Genomic DNA, 13533 nt, shown 5'->3' with positions numbered 1-13533 from the left:
CAGAAATGACTGTGCTTCTGTTCACTAGAAAATCACGGTCAGTGAACATTTCACAGTTAAGTTAACGTGTAGATCTCGAAACTTGTAGGTCTACTTCTACACTTAGGTGCAAACCTCCATATGGTTTGAATTCACCATTTCACTGTGTAGATTTACTAGTAGGTGTAGAGCTATGAGCCTCCACAACTTCAAGTGAGGGGTTGGAGATCCCTGTGACTGCATTTACTAGTTTAAAGTTATTATTAGTAACTTTTTGCTTGTTTATAGAGCACTCTACCACTGGGACGAATTTCTCCTACTAGAAAGCATTTGTGAATTTTAAGAATGTTAATTGTAAATTATTAGAAAAATAAATATTGTTTTCTTAATTTAAAATAATGAAAACACATTTTACCAACTCTTAATCCTAAAGGAACAACACACATGCAATAAAACTCATCATCATAATACATTTTAAATTATTTAAATTATTTCATTATTTCTTTTTAAATAAAATAACATTATTTGAAAGGTTAATTTTACTTCTCACACCAATTACAGAATAATTTGTGTTGACTGTGTCACACTCTTGTATGTGTGTTATGTATTATTTTTTTTAATTAGTTCAAATTGTCATTTACAATATATTGTACTAAAGTGTTATGTAGAATAACATAATTTGAGAAATGTAATTGTAGAAATTATTTCATCATATAAAATTAATGTAAACAAAGTTGTATTTATAATGTTATTTAATTTAATGTATCTTATATGTGTCCCTGTGTGCTAGCATTATTACCGGCCTCCATTGATTTTCATGGGAGCGTGTTGCAGCACCATTGGTTGGCCATATGTGGTGCTTTACTTACTTCTAGGTTGGACAGGAATACATTTACGTTTTTTTAAAATGTATTTTTATTGATTTTCTATAACCTCAAACATCTGGCAGTTGTTGTACAATAATATTGTTCAGTATATACTTCGATACAGGCTCTATTTCGTTGTTTTGGACAGACTTGATTATATTCACTATCATCTTACATTCCATATTCATCTGTTATGTCCCATCCACCTTTGTATATCCTGTAATCACATTTATGTGCATTCTCTGCCCTTTTTTCTAAGCAAGCATCTATGATTTTACCGAACTTCGGATCTATGTTCAACAGAAAAGCCAGTCCCATTCCTATAGTCCCCCCCCCCCCTTTTGCCACCAGTGTGTTCAGTATACACATAAAGGAAATTACAATATGCTGTGTCATTCTAACTCAGTGTAATACTTCATCCTCCAGACTGTTCACTCCAATCTGACATTCCCCGATTTTATAGCAATGTCCCCCAAGAATGCTGGGAGCTCCCCCTATTCTCCGTCTGTTTGGGATGCCCTCAGTGGTTCATTCAGTGTCGAGTCACTGTCTGACTCCGCCTCCAGGGTCTGTAGCGTCACTACCAAAGCCTCCCGCGCCCTCGTAGTCTCCAGCGCTTTATCATTATTAGACCGCTTAACTTGCCGGAACCTAACTGTGCTCTCACTGGTTGCCCACTTAAATAACTCTGCCTTCCATCCAATAATGCTGGGCCCTCGCCTAGATTTCCAGTGCGTCATAAGCTCCTCTTGGGCAACAGCAACCCGAAGTCAAAAAATGTACTTGTGACTTTTGTCCTAGATGTATGCGGAAACCAGTGTAATAAGCATGTACCCGTGTCCGGCTCTATCTGCCGGTCTGTAATCTCACAGACCACCTCCTTCCAGTACGTTCCCAACTGCGGGCAACTCCTCATCATATGGTGAAACTTTGCTCCCACTAAACCACAACGTGGGCATTGGGCTGTATCTACTGTAAAGTATCTGTTGATCTTTTTCGGGGTTAAAAAGACCCTATGTATGACATAAAAATGAATCAGTTGGAACCTGGCATTTCACATGCCCTTCCATGCTCTTTCAACTAGTCGGGCCCACGTTGTCTCTGGAATCTCCTTGCCAAGATCTGCCTCCCATTTCCGTTGTAATTGGGTTAGGGCTTTCGTCTCTTCACGCACCATTAGTCTATAAAGACATGTAATAGCTTTAAAAGTTCCCGCTGCCACCGCCACATACATTTAAGTCTTTGTCAGTAGTACTACTGTAGAAGATTCAAATGTGTATTTTGTGAAGTGCAATTGCCTTACTCTTATGTGGTTGGGTGTTTTGTATTAATATTTCCCTCCCTAAATCCTGCCATCGATTTACCCAAACCCCCTCTTATTTTGTAGCAATTCATCCCCATTTCTGCACCACCCACCTTTTTGCTCTGCCACATTTACTGCTTAACCCTATAGTTACTTGTGTAGAGAATGCCACCACTGGGGCATAGATCGGTGTACAAGAAAAATAGAAGTGGAGGCGATGGAAATCTCCGACTAGAGGTTTGTTAATTGCATTTTGGAGTCTATAATAGTATAACTACTCTACACACTCCCAAAAAACTTTAGTGAATAGGTCTTTACATATCTTGTCCTTCCTGCTAAAATGTCAGTCCATTAGCAATGAGTGCAGAATGGAACTGCCTTTATACTGCTAAATTTGAGAAGATTTGGGTACGTTTATCCCACTCAGTTTCTTGCATTAGCCCAAGATGATAACTTTATAGTCCCTTTGCTAGGGCCATTAGGGAACATTTGTGACCAAACCAACGCTTCTCCACATTCCAGTTTTTCAGTTTACCAACTTCCGAGAGAGCTGTTAAACTGATGCATGCACCAAAAAAAGACTCCCTGGACTTTGCCATCTGTGCATCCCAACTTTGGAATTCTCTGTTACCGACACATTTAATTTGTTTACTTGTTTGGGTTTTAGGGAATTCTAGTGAATAATAATCATAGTGCACCCAGTCACATATATGTTCTTCACCTCTGGAGGATAAAAATAGGTCAGTCAAAGTACTATAGGAGCAAATATAAAGCAAGTATAAATATATATTGTTGAAAGACAAAATGTGAGGAGTGTGATAAAGGACAGTACATAGCTCTTTAAAGTGCTGCAGTGACCATTTATTTATTTATGTATTTGAGTGTTTTATACAGCACTTTCTAGACACAAGGGTATCGGAGCGCTTTACAAGACATGTGAACAGAGACCATAGCATTATTACAAGGATTCACTGTTGACATAGTATAGCCAGATAGTATATCCAGAGGGAATAAAAAGCAATGCAATATTTGCGGGTGCATCAGGAGCTGGTCTTCTAGGCGCAAGGTGGCTTATCGGGGTCTCAATACCTAATAATACCCCTATAGTCTTTTGAAACCTGTGTGTATAAGCAAGTGGGTGTCTCTCTCACAATCAATCTACTGAAGAAAAATTAAATTGAAGTGATGGGGAAGACATCCCTTAAGGATAGGAACCCTCACTCACCCGAAGGTGACATGCTTCATCATATGGGTCCTCCTTACCAGTGCTGAAAACCTAGTCAACACTGGGAGCTGCTTCTTCGGTGTTAAAGAAGGAGCTTAGAGATGTTTTATGAGAAAAGGATGATAATCCCATAGATGAGATGTGGGGTGTAGTGAGGTAAGCAGCGCTGTACAAAGGTGTGGATAAGTGAGATTTAAAACTGGCTAAGTAGAATCACCACATATCTTTATTAATGTGTTCTACCTGTCAGGGTTAAAAAGGAACAGCTCAGTGGTATGGATATAAACCACTGTCACTAGAAGGTCGACCTGTTTCAGCCTAAAGATCTGTAACAAAGTATCTGCGGCTTTCTTCAGGACCAGAGTATTATGTGTATGCTGCTGCACTCAAGTGAAATTAAATAATGAAAAAATGATAATAAAGTGTTATACACCACCGGTATTCCTGCGTATCATTTGTCTGTCAGGTCATACCCAGGTATCTGTAGATATGAAAAATAGAAAGAGAGAGACATACATTTTGCTAAATTATCACATGTAATGCATAACGTCCACTTTTTCAGTGTTGTAAATGTTATGCTATGAACATAGTCATAAGAGCAGTAGACTTACCCTCAATTGTAGGATAGTCCTGCCTCACCTCTACCTGGCTGGCTGCTCTGGAGGGAGGCCCCGCTCTGCGGGAAATAATATCAGTGACTAAAGAGGTACACCGTTCTCTTAATTCTCAGAAAATATAGCAACTACCTCAAACAAGAGAGAAAACAAACCCAGGGTTTAACAAATACTAATACTATGTAAGTTGTAGAAAGGGGGAGGATGAAAACAAGTACCTAGTTGGATATTGCTTGGTACCAGTATATGTAGAAGAGCACATAAAATGCTGCCATCATGAATATGACTTAGAAGGTGGAGGATTTCATTTTAGGTAAGATCTTGGTTATCAAAAAACGATTTAACATGAAAGAGGGAATAAGTTCCCCACAAGAATCCAAACAAGAGTCCTGCCTGTCTTACCTGTCCGTCGGTACCTCGATGCTCATGAGAGCTCGCCCCGGGAGGTACCGATCGGATGGTAGACCGGTCGTATTTATAGTGGGTCAAAGAAAATTACTTGCACCTGTACTAGGGCCTCGAAAATGGTAGTCTATGGTATTGCCTGAAGCACCCTAGCCCGTGCGCCAAAGATTAGTGCTCAAACCTGGCTTAGGCGCAGCCGCGCGCGAGGTACGCTGTCTCTCGGCGCATGCGCAATTGGTCGCGCGGCAAGGTTACACTGTCCTCTCGCGCATGCGCAGCACCGATGTGTCAGTGCGCAAGAGGTTTACAGTGATATGGTGTTTACCGCGAGAGGGCTTGGCATACCAGATGTGTCGATCTGATCGTACTCAATATGCAGGCGCCTCACGGAAGTGGATAGTGTAAAAGGTATTATACTAGTAACTACCAGTTACACGAATGCTATCCATGCTGAGATAATCCAAATAGAGGTTACATCGGGTGTGGGGTGGGGGAGGCGGGGGTGGTTGGTGTTTTACATGAGGGGCCCCCCACACGCTCTTCTATATTACAGCATAAAGGTGTTGTGTAAACTGCCATTGATACACATTATCAGATTCTGGGACTGAAGTGAATAGACTAGCTCGCACACTCTTCAAAAATAGGTTGTTAGTAAGCTTTTATAAAGAAGTCCAGGGTATATTATCATTCAACCCCTTGTCAGCTGTTTTGAGTTTGAAAACCCATTGTTGTTCTTTGCAAAAAAGAAAGTTAGTAGCGTCTGTCAGTTGAGGTGGAATCCAAGGCTTTTCCAATACCACCCAGTGAAGGTCAGTGTCAACATGTCCTTGGTCAATGAAATGGTTAGTTAATTTAGTTGACCGTTTACCACATCTTATTGTACTTTTGTGTTCTTGGATGTGGGTCTTAATTTTCCTAGTGGTCATACCCACGTAGCGCAATTGACATGGACACCATATCAAATAAATTAAGCAGTCACTGTTACAATTGGTGTGTTTGTCAATTTTCCACGGGCGTGAAGTGCCTATATCGATTTCAAGTGTTTTCTCAGTTTGTGGACAAACTGTACAAGTCCCGCAGGGAAAATGACCCACAACCTTGGGCATGTTCCACAACGTGGTCTGTGATTCTATTTTCTTCATACCACGTGGCCGTGTATGTACTAATTTATCTCGGAGGTTAGCACTCCGTTTGTAAGCAAAAAGAGGTCTTGGGAGAGTATTGTTAGCTGTATTTAACACCCCCCAATGTTTATTGATACTCTTTTTTACAGAATAAGAGAAGCTAGAGAAGGTATTCACAAATGTTAATCTCTCATTAGTTGCTCTCTGAGTGTTTTTTCTAGCAGCGCTTCTCGATTATTATTTGCTGCTCTTTTCTTGGATTTCTTGATCAATTGTGTAGGGTATTTCTTTTCTGTTAAGTCAAGTGATAGTACTGTAGCATGTTTTTCACATTTTGGTACAGTTGCGCCTTATACGTAAAAATTGCCCAAACGGCAAATTCTCACGAAGAGCTCGCGGGTGATAGCTCTGGAAGGGCAACAAGGAGTTGCATGATGTAGGTTTTTTGTATAGTTCAGTCTCTAGAGTTCCATTGTCAGGTTTTATTAACAGATCCAAAAATGGCAGACTAGATCTAGAATATTCAAGGGTGAACCGTAGGAAGTCATCCTGCTGGTTCAACCATTCATGGAACAGTTTGAGTGTTTCTTCATCTCCACGCCAAATGACAAAAATGTAATCTATGTACCTTTTCCAGATACATAGATGGCTAGAGAATGGGTTGCTAGATGCTAGAATGGTCTCCTGTTCTACTTTGTGGACATAGAGGTTTGCCAAACTAGGGGCACACACACTGCCCATACACGTACCTGAAGTTTGGAGGTACAGTTGGTCCTCAAATTTGAAAAAGTTCTCCTTCAGTACTATTCTGGCACAAAACATCACAAAGTCTATTGGTGTGATGCTGTCCCAGTGGAGATTCTCTAACATAGTTCTAATTGTGGCCAATGTCTCATCCTGTGGAATACAGGTATAAAGAGATTCCACGTCGAAAGATACCAGCCAGTCATTTTCCGTATCAAATGGTAGCTCTTGAATTTCAGACAGAAGATGTTTAGTGTCTTGGACAAAGGTAGGCATTTGAGTTACCAAGGGTCGGAGAAAAGTATCAACGAACGTGGATAGAGGTTCAAGTAGAGAGCCGATCCCTGAGACGATCGGTCTCCCTGGTGGTGGTCTAGTAGCTTTATGTATCTTGGGCAGAACATAAAAGTACGGTGTTACAGGGTTAGCAACCACCAGATACGCTGCCTCACGATCAGTGATCCATTTTTTCTCTCTTGCTTCATCCACTTTGCTACTGACTTCTTTAGTCAGGCGTTTAGTAGGATCCAATTGTAATTTCTGATAAGATTTTTGATCATCAAGTTGACGTAAACACTCATTTCTGTAGGTATCTTTATTCAGTAGAACTATTGCTCCCCCTTTGTCAGCGGGTTTGATAATCAAATCTGAGTTGTTAGCCAGATTGCGCAACGAGGTTTTTTCTTCCCGGGTAAGATTTTGATATTGGTTTGAGTTGTTGTTAGTGATATTCTCAAAGTCATAGAGTGATGCGTGCTGGGATCATATGCTGAGGAGGATTGAATGTAGGTTTTGGACGTAATCCAGTGTTGATAACACTAGGCTCTCCTAGTTCTTTATCCTTAAAAAAGGAGTTAAGACGAATTTTTCTAAAAAATGCCGCTAATTCTTGACGTGTCTGAAACACATCCCCTTTATAGGTGGGTACAAATCCAAGTCCTTTTTCCAGCACTTGTAATTCAGATACCGTTGGTTTATAGGTGCTCAAATTCATTATTATCTGTTTGTGCCGCTCGTTGTTGCTGTCCCTGGGGTGTGTGTCGTCATGGTTGTCGCCACGGGGGAGTTCCAGTTCACCCTTGTTTTCGGGCCTCTTATCGGGGTGCCAGAGATCATTATGGCATTGTCGTAATCAAGTTCCGGGAGGATATGTGATTGTACTCAGGGCTCGAGTCGGGGTACCACGCGGGTGGACGGCGTCCCCCCACTTATTTTACCGGGGGGACTCCATCCCTCCGCTAAACAGTTGGACCTCACTCTTTGGCCTCTCTGTGGTTAGCACTGTTTACACATTTCTATTTCCCTGCCTTGGGAGAAGCCCCGCTCGCGCGGACCCCTCGGCTGGCTGCGATGTATGTGCTGTTGTGTTTGGAACAGGCCCCTGTTTAGTCTGTCAGAGGCGGTGGCCCTGCTTCTTCCCCTGCGAAAACGCGGCGGCCCTGTTATAATCAGGCTCAACGGGAGCGCGCCGGCAAGATGCGAACGCTGAAGCCACAGAGGTATTAGCTAAAAATACGGCAGCGCTTTACAAGCCAGTCTTCCAGATTTCATTTAAAAGCCACGGCAGCTCGAACCAGTCATACTTTGCCACGAAGGTAGAGCCCGAGAAGTGACAGTAAGTTCTGAGTGATTTATTTCTGCACTAAAGTGTGCAGTTCCAGCTGGACCGGGGCACGGGAACCTTTCATTTGTCACATGGGCACGCTCGCCTCGTCCCTGTCCCCATTAGGCGGCATCGAAGGGGTGAGCGAGGGGAGGTAATAAGCCCGATGTTGCAAGCAACCTTTTGTGACGTCACTTCCTGTTGTGACGTCACTTCCTGTTGTGACGTCACTTCCGGTGACAGCGTCCCCCCACTTCTTTTTCTAGGACTTGAGCCCTGATTGTACTACAGTCTTTAGGTCTTCAGTTGGAATAAACAATTTGATTTATTTTAGATGTTTTAGGGTGTAGAGCACCCCTTTGGCTGAGTTGTTAATGCGTTCTTTCATTGACATGTTTTTGTCTGTGATGATTCCTAAGGACTTCACAGAGTTGTAGATTGTAAGAGAAAAGTTAAGAGATCCCATGTTCTCGAGCCATTCTTGGATTGGCAAAGGCGTGTAATTTGGGGAAATGAGTAAATTTTCAGTTTTAGATGATTGGTGCTTAGTCACGTTTGAATCTTGATTAGTGTGATTTTCAGATGGCATATATCATTTTGCAGCCTATCAGAAATCTAGCCCGCTAGGTCAAGTGTGAACGGAGGGGACAGGAAGTCTGCTGAGTGATAGAACTTTCTTCAGTTAGTGAGATCTAATCCTTCAATAGAAGCAGTGCTAATCGATTAGGTTGGAAGGTGGTGGCTGTATATAACAAGCATTTGCATAGCCAATAGGCCTCGCGTTTGGGGCCTTATAAGTGCTTGTTTTCAGAAACAGCAATGGAGCAATAACAGCTCTCTGTTTATAATGTGCTGCAGTGATATTATAGCCAGATATTGATTATAATTGGTTGTAATAGGGGAAAACACAGAAGCAATATTATTTAAGTAAGTAATAGAGGGGCATAAAAGTAAATTACGTTGGTGGACGGGCACAGGCTGTTTGAACATGCAAGCTGTAGGGAGAGATGAAGATGGTGTTGTGCAGTTAACACTGCATTAAAGTTAACTTTTACCCAGTTTATGGTGTGCAAAGCACAATAGCAGTGAGAGTTGCCACCCTCCCTTAAAACGCCTGCGGCTATTTAAATGCAGAGTCCGGGGTGGGAAGTATTGTTGGGGCGAGTCGGGGAGAGGCTGCACATAAAAGCATTTTACTCTGTGACTGTGTATTGACAACAGAGATGGGGCTAATGGCTTCTTGGTTGTAAACTGCAAGGGCTATCTTTTCCCTGAGTTTAGAGAAGCTATGTGACCTTTAATTAAGAAGGACCGATTCACCTGACAACCTCGAGTCTCTTCTTAGGTGGCAATTGGCCCAGTAGAGCCCCGCAGAGTCTCCTGTGAAGCAGAGGGCTGAGGAATGTCCGCATACCGCAGCCCCTTTAATCTCGGTGCAGGAGCGCACATCTGACTGCTGTCAGCAACAACAAAAAAATTCACCGCTTCAAAAGGTTTTACTGGGCATAAATGACGGGTGAAGAAAGCACGGTTAGACTATTATGTCTGAAAATCAGTGTACGGTAGAAAAATAGCATTTGATCTTATCAAAAGGCAAGTTAGTATCTGCTGTTTTAAGAGCTCATGTTAGTGCCTCGGAAACATAGCTTATTTTATGCGGCTTACCTCAGCTGTTGGGGAGGCTTCCCCTTCCTCTCCTACGGACACTGAAGTGGCTGTTAAATGTGTACAGCTCCCTCGTTTTCAAGTTATGTAAATGGCTACTTTGAAGAGGCGCCATAGTGAAAAATAAAATAAAACAAGCCTGCGAGTGGTGCATGCGCACGCTGCAAGGAATTTAAGGAATGCAGCTGGCACACTGCGTGCCGCACGCTCCCGAGACCCATAGGCCATGGGAGTAAACGATCACAGAAAAGGCAGGACATACCCGGACTTTGGCCATTTTCGTGCTTTCATTTTCGGAAGCCACACGCAAAGGCCAATGTAATGAGTGGGAGGAGTCCGACCCACACAGAGAAGTCTCTTGGAAGTCTGGAGTGCTTCCAAGATGCCCTCTCCTAGAGCAGCGCATGCGCGCTACGCTAGGCTTGACTTAAACACTCTGCACTGACTCGGCATATCCACTGCATTGATATAGGTATCTTTTCAATAGTCTCTAGCTTGACTTATGCCCTCGTATAAACATTGGGGGAGGGGTCATTTAGAGGAGGGCAGAATGGGATATTTGCCTTACATTGATGAGCGTCCCATTCTTTCCATTCCATAGTTCATTGGCCTGATTAGAAGGAGAACCATCAGTTTTCTGATCACAGATCCTCCGTCTGCTTTGCTACCAGAAACCTAGTCAACAGACCATCTGCCACAGGGGTACCAGTGTTTTAGCTTTGAAGGTCCCCCTTGCTTTGGGCAGATTTTCTGACTCTGATTTTGCGTTGACGACCTTAAGAGATCTTATTTCTTGTACCTTTGCAAAAGACCATGGTGGAAGGGGGATGCTTTTATGTGATTTTTACTGAGTGTGAGACCTTCCTGAAGCTGCTGAACTGTATGTGTTTGTGGAGGTTGCATTTATGTGGGAGCATTCCTATGGCCATTCAGAGGAAGACAGCTAGCATGTGAGAAGTGGACCGATATGTACTTTACTCTATTCACTATCAGTGCTTCATTACCATGGGTGGTACACACCCATTAAGCATTAGTACCAGTTGAAGGAAATTAACTAGGGCAGAGAGGGAACTGGATTTTAAAACCTTTAAGGTATCTCACTGCATCTAGGTTAACAATATCGACCTACAATAATATCACATGCACTACATGGTAAACATCGTTTACCACAAATCCTTTTCACTGCAGGCTATTATAATGCGGTTGAGACAACAACTGCGTTGTAACAACGCATACCATTACCCCGCAAGTCATAACATTGACTTGCGTAGGGGTCAGAAGGTGTTGGATTCAACATCCAACTCCTTCCCTACTGTTGCACAGCCTGGAGTTCAAATAGTAACTTATACTATTCCAACATCGGGCGCCCCACGCCCTCCCAACCCCGACCAAGTTGTTGTTATGACTTGCGGGGTAATGGTATGCATTGTTACAACACAGTCGTTGTAACGACCATGTTGTAACAGCCTGCGGGGAAAGGGGATGCGTTATAACGAGGCAAATTCGCACTACATCAACCTGTTACTACATTGTAAAATAAGTAATTATTTACTTTTTTTAGGTTCATCAATAATAACTTTGGGAAATAAATATAAATTGAATTAAAAATAAATTATAATAATCTATGGCATCAACATACTGAGCCGCTGAGCAACCCCAACCTTTTTCTGTCACATTGGTTAGTTGCACAATTTGACTGGTACCAGTCTAGAAGTGGATTTAGAAAAAAAACTAGCATAATGTTTGGAAAGTATGTGTAATTCCAGGGATAGATTTGATATACTTACCTGAAATAAGTCTATCGTTTTCTTTTCTAGATACTACATAACGGACCTAGTGGAGCACAATGGGCAAGAGTTGTAAGGTGGTAGTATGCGGGCAGAGTTCAGTGGGGAAGACGGCCATCCTGGAACAGCTGCTATATGGTGCACATGTAGTCGGTGAGTACAGATTAAACCCCTGGGATATGTACTATCACGAGCTCGGTGAATTCACCACCAAGAGTGTAATCAGGGACAGCCATCCTGTTCAATTCTGATATTTTAATCCGATACAGACACCTCAAAAACAACAGTGTACCTGTGGACCGAACATTCATTACCAACAGTGCTATAAACAATAGGCTGCTAGTCTATAAAAGGGTAGTATTGGACAGAGTCCTCACCTCCTTCTGTACTATCAAGGACAGAGTCCTGATCTTCTACAGTGTATGTAGTAATGGATAAAGCCTTCCCCGCACACAACGTGTAATTGGATCTAGGCTCCTCATCTTCTAAATTGTAATCAGGATCTGATCCCTCACTTCCTGCAGTGTAGTGTGTACAATCCACTCACCCACTAACATTACAATCAGAGACAGACCTCCCACCTACAGCATTATAATCAGGGAGAGAACCATCACCTCCTAAGCCACGTACTACATTGTACTGAGGGTGAAATACCTCACCTATAGAATAATCAGTGACAATCCCTCATCTCCCACATATTATTCAGGGTGTTCATTAACAAATATATCCATTGCCTACCACTGTGTAGTCTGGAGCAGACCTCCTGCAGTGTAATTAGTGACAACGCCTCCACCTTTTACAGTTCAAACAGTGACAAATCCCTCACCTCCTGTTGTGTAATGAGAGACCGCAGGAGCTAGGTTGTTTGGATGAAGTCCATTGTAATTGCGTTTTTAGGTCTCGTGACCTACAATGCGCGCCAGCGCATTGAGGGATCGAGAATTCAAGTGCTCGAAATCCTCGTCAAACCAAGGGCTTCGTTCCTTGCAGTTTTCTTGAAGTTCACGTGGCCACAGGCACGCGCTTTTGGGCCATAAACTCTGTTCCCCACAGCCTTACATTCATTTCTCCTCCCCCTCCCCAGCCAGCTTACCCCAGGCCGTAGCAGCACTTCTCCCACACTCCCATACTTCAAAGGCTTATCACTTCACACGGCCGCAGGCCGTTCAAGGCTTATCACTTCACACGGCCGCAGGCCGTGCAACCAGAGCACTTCAGTTGGTGCGCAGCCCCCCTCCCAGCACTGCCTTGTTACTCTCGGCAGCCAACTTTCGTTTCATGGTGGAACAAACCTCACTGATAACTATCGTCTATTGTAGCGAACAACACAAGGTTCAACTTGTGACTCCAGGCGCTACACGCATCTTTGCAGGGTGTGTGCACAACCTAACGCCATTTTTTGTAGCTACCTTTACGAGTATCATTGGGTATTATGACCCTGTCTACGTGCCTTGAAGTAGCATCCTGATGGCTTAAGGCGCTTGTTCACAAGTCCGCACTCGATGCACTCTCTTATCTTCTCCTTCCTGCTACCCAGGCTCCGCATTTCACCCATTGAAATAACTTTAGAGCAGCATAAAAGGGTATACAAACAAAGTAATGTAACTAAACAGAACATATATTCTTAACTAAATGTGGCATATACATGGATAATATATGGAACGTATGTAAGCATAACATACCATATGTAGAGTGCAGAGTGCAGATTCAGAGTGCAGTGTGCAGAGTGCAGATTGTGAGTGCAGATTGTGAGTGCAGATTGTGAGTGCAGATTGTGAGTGCAGATTGTGAGTGCAGATTGTGAGTGCAGATTGTGAGTGCAGATTGTGAGTGCAGATTGTGAGTGCAGATTCAGAGTGCAGATGCAGAGTGCAGGTGCAGATTTAGAGTGCAGATTTAGAGTGCAGATTGTGAGTGCAGAGTGCAGATTGTGAGTGCAGAGTGCAGATTCAGAGTTCAGAGTGCAGATTCAGAGTTCAGAGTGCAGATTCAGAGTGCAGAGTGCAGATTCAGAGTGCAGAGTGCAGATTCAGAGTGCAGATTCAGAGTGCAGAGTGCAGATTCAGAGTGCAGAGTGCAGATTCAGAGTGCAGATTCAGAGTGCAGATTCAGAGTGCAGATTCAGAGTGCAGATTCAGAGTGCAGATTCAGAGTGCAGATTCAGAGTGCAGATTTAGAGTGCAGATTTAGAGTGCAGATTTAGAGTGCAGATTTAGAG

At 42.9% G+C, this 13533-nt stretch overlaps 1 protein-coding gene across 5 annotated transcripts in view; it reads left to right on the top strand.

The window, feature by feature from the left end:
• Positions 1-13533, top strand: part of NKIRAS2 (NFKB inhibitor interacting Ras like 2) — a 158312-nt gene that overhangs the window by 59082 nt on the left and 85697 nt on the right. For all 5 annotated transcript variants that reach the window (XR_013594998.1, XM_078645426.1, XM_078645427.1 and 2 more), the window contains one exon: positions 11346-11468. Coding sequence is in view for 4 of the 5 variants with exons in the window: in XM_078645426.1 (XP_078501552.1) it covers positions 11375-11468 (94 nt within the window). In the remaining variant the exon portion in view is untranslated. The remainder of the gene's footprint in view (positions 1-11345; positions 11469-13533) is intronic.

This window comes from Lissotriton helveticus, chromosome 5_1 (assembly GCF_964261635.1).
Source record: "Lissotriton helveticus chromosome 5_1, aLisHel1.1, whole genome shotgun sequence".
NCBI lineage: Eukaryota > Metazoa > Chordata > Amphibia > Caudata > Salamandridae > Lissotriton > Lissotriton helveticus.
This window is presented reverse-complemented; position numbering and strand designations above follow the sequence as displayed.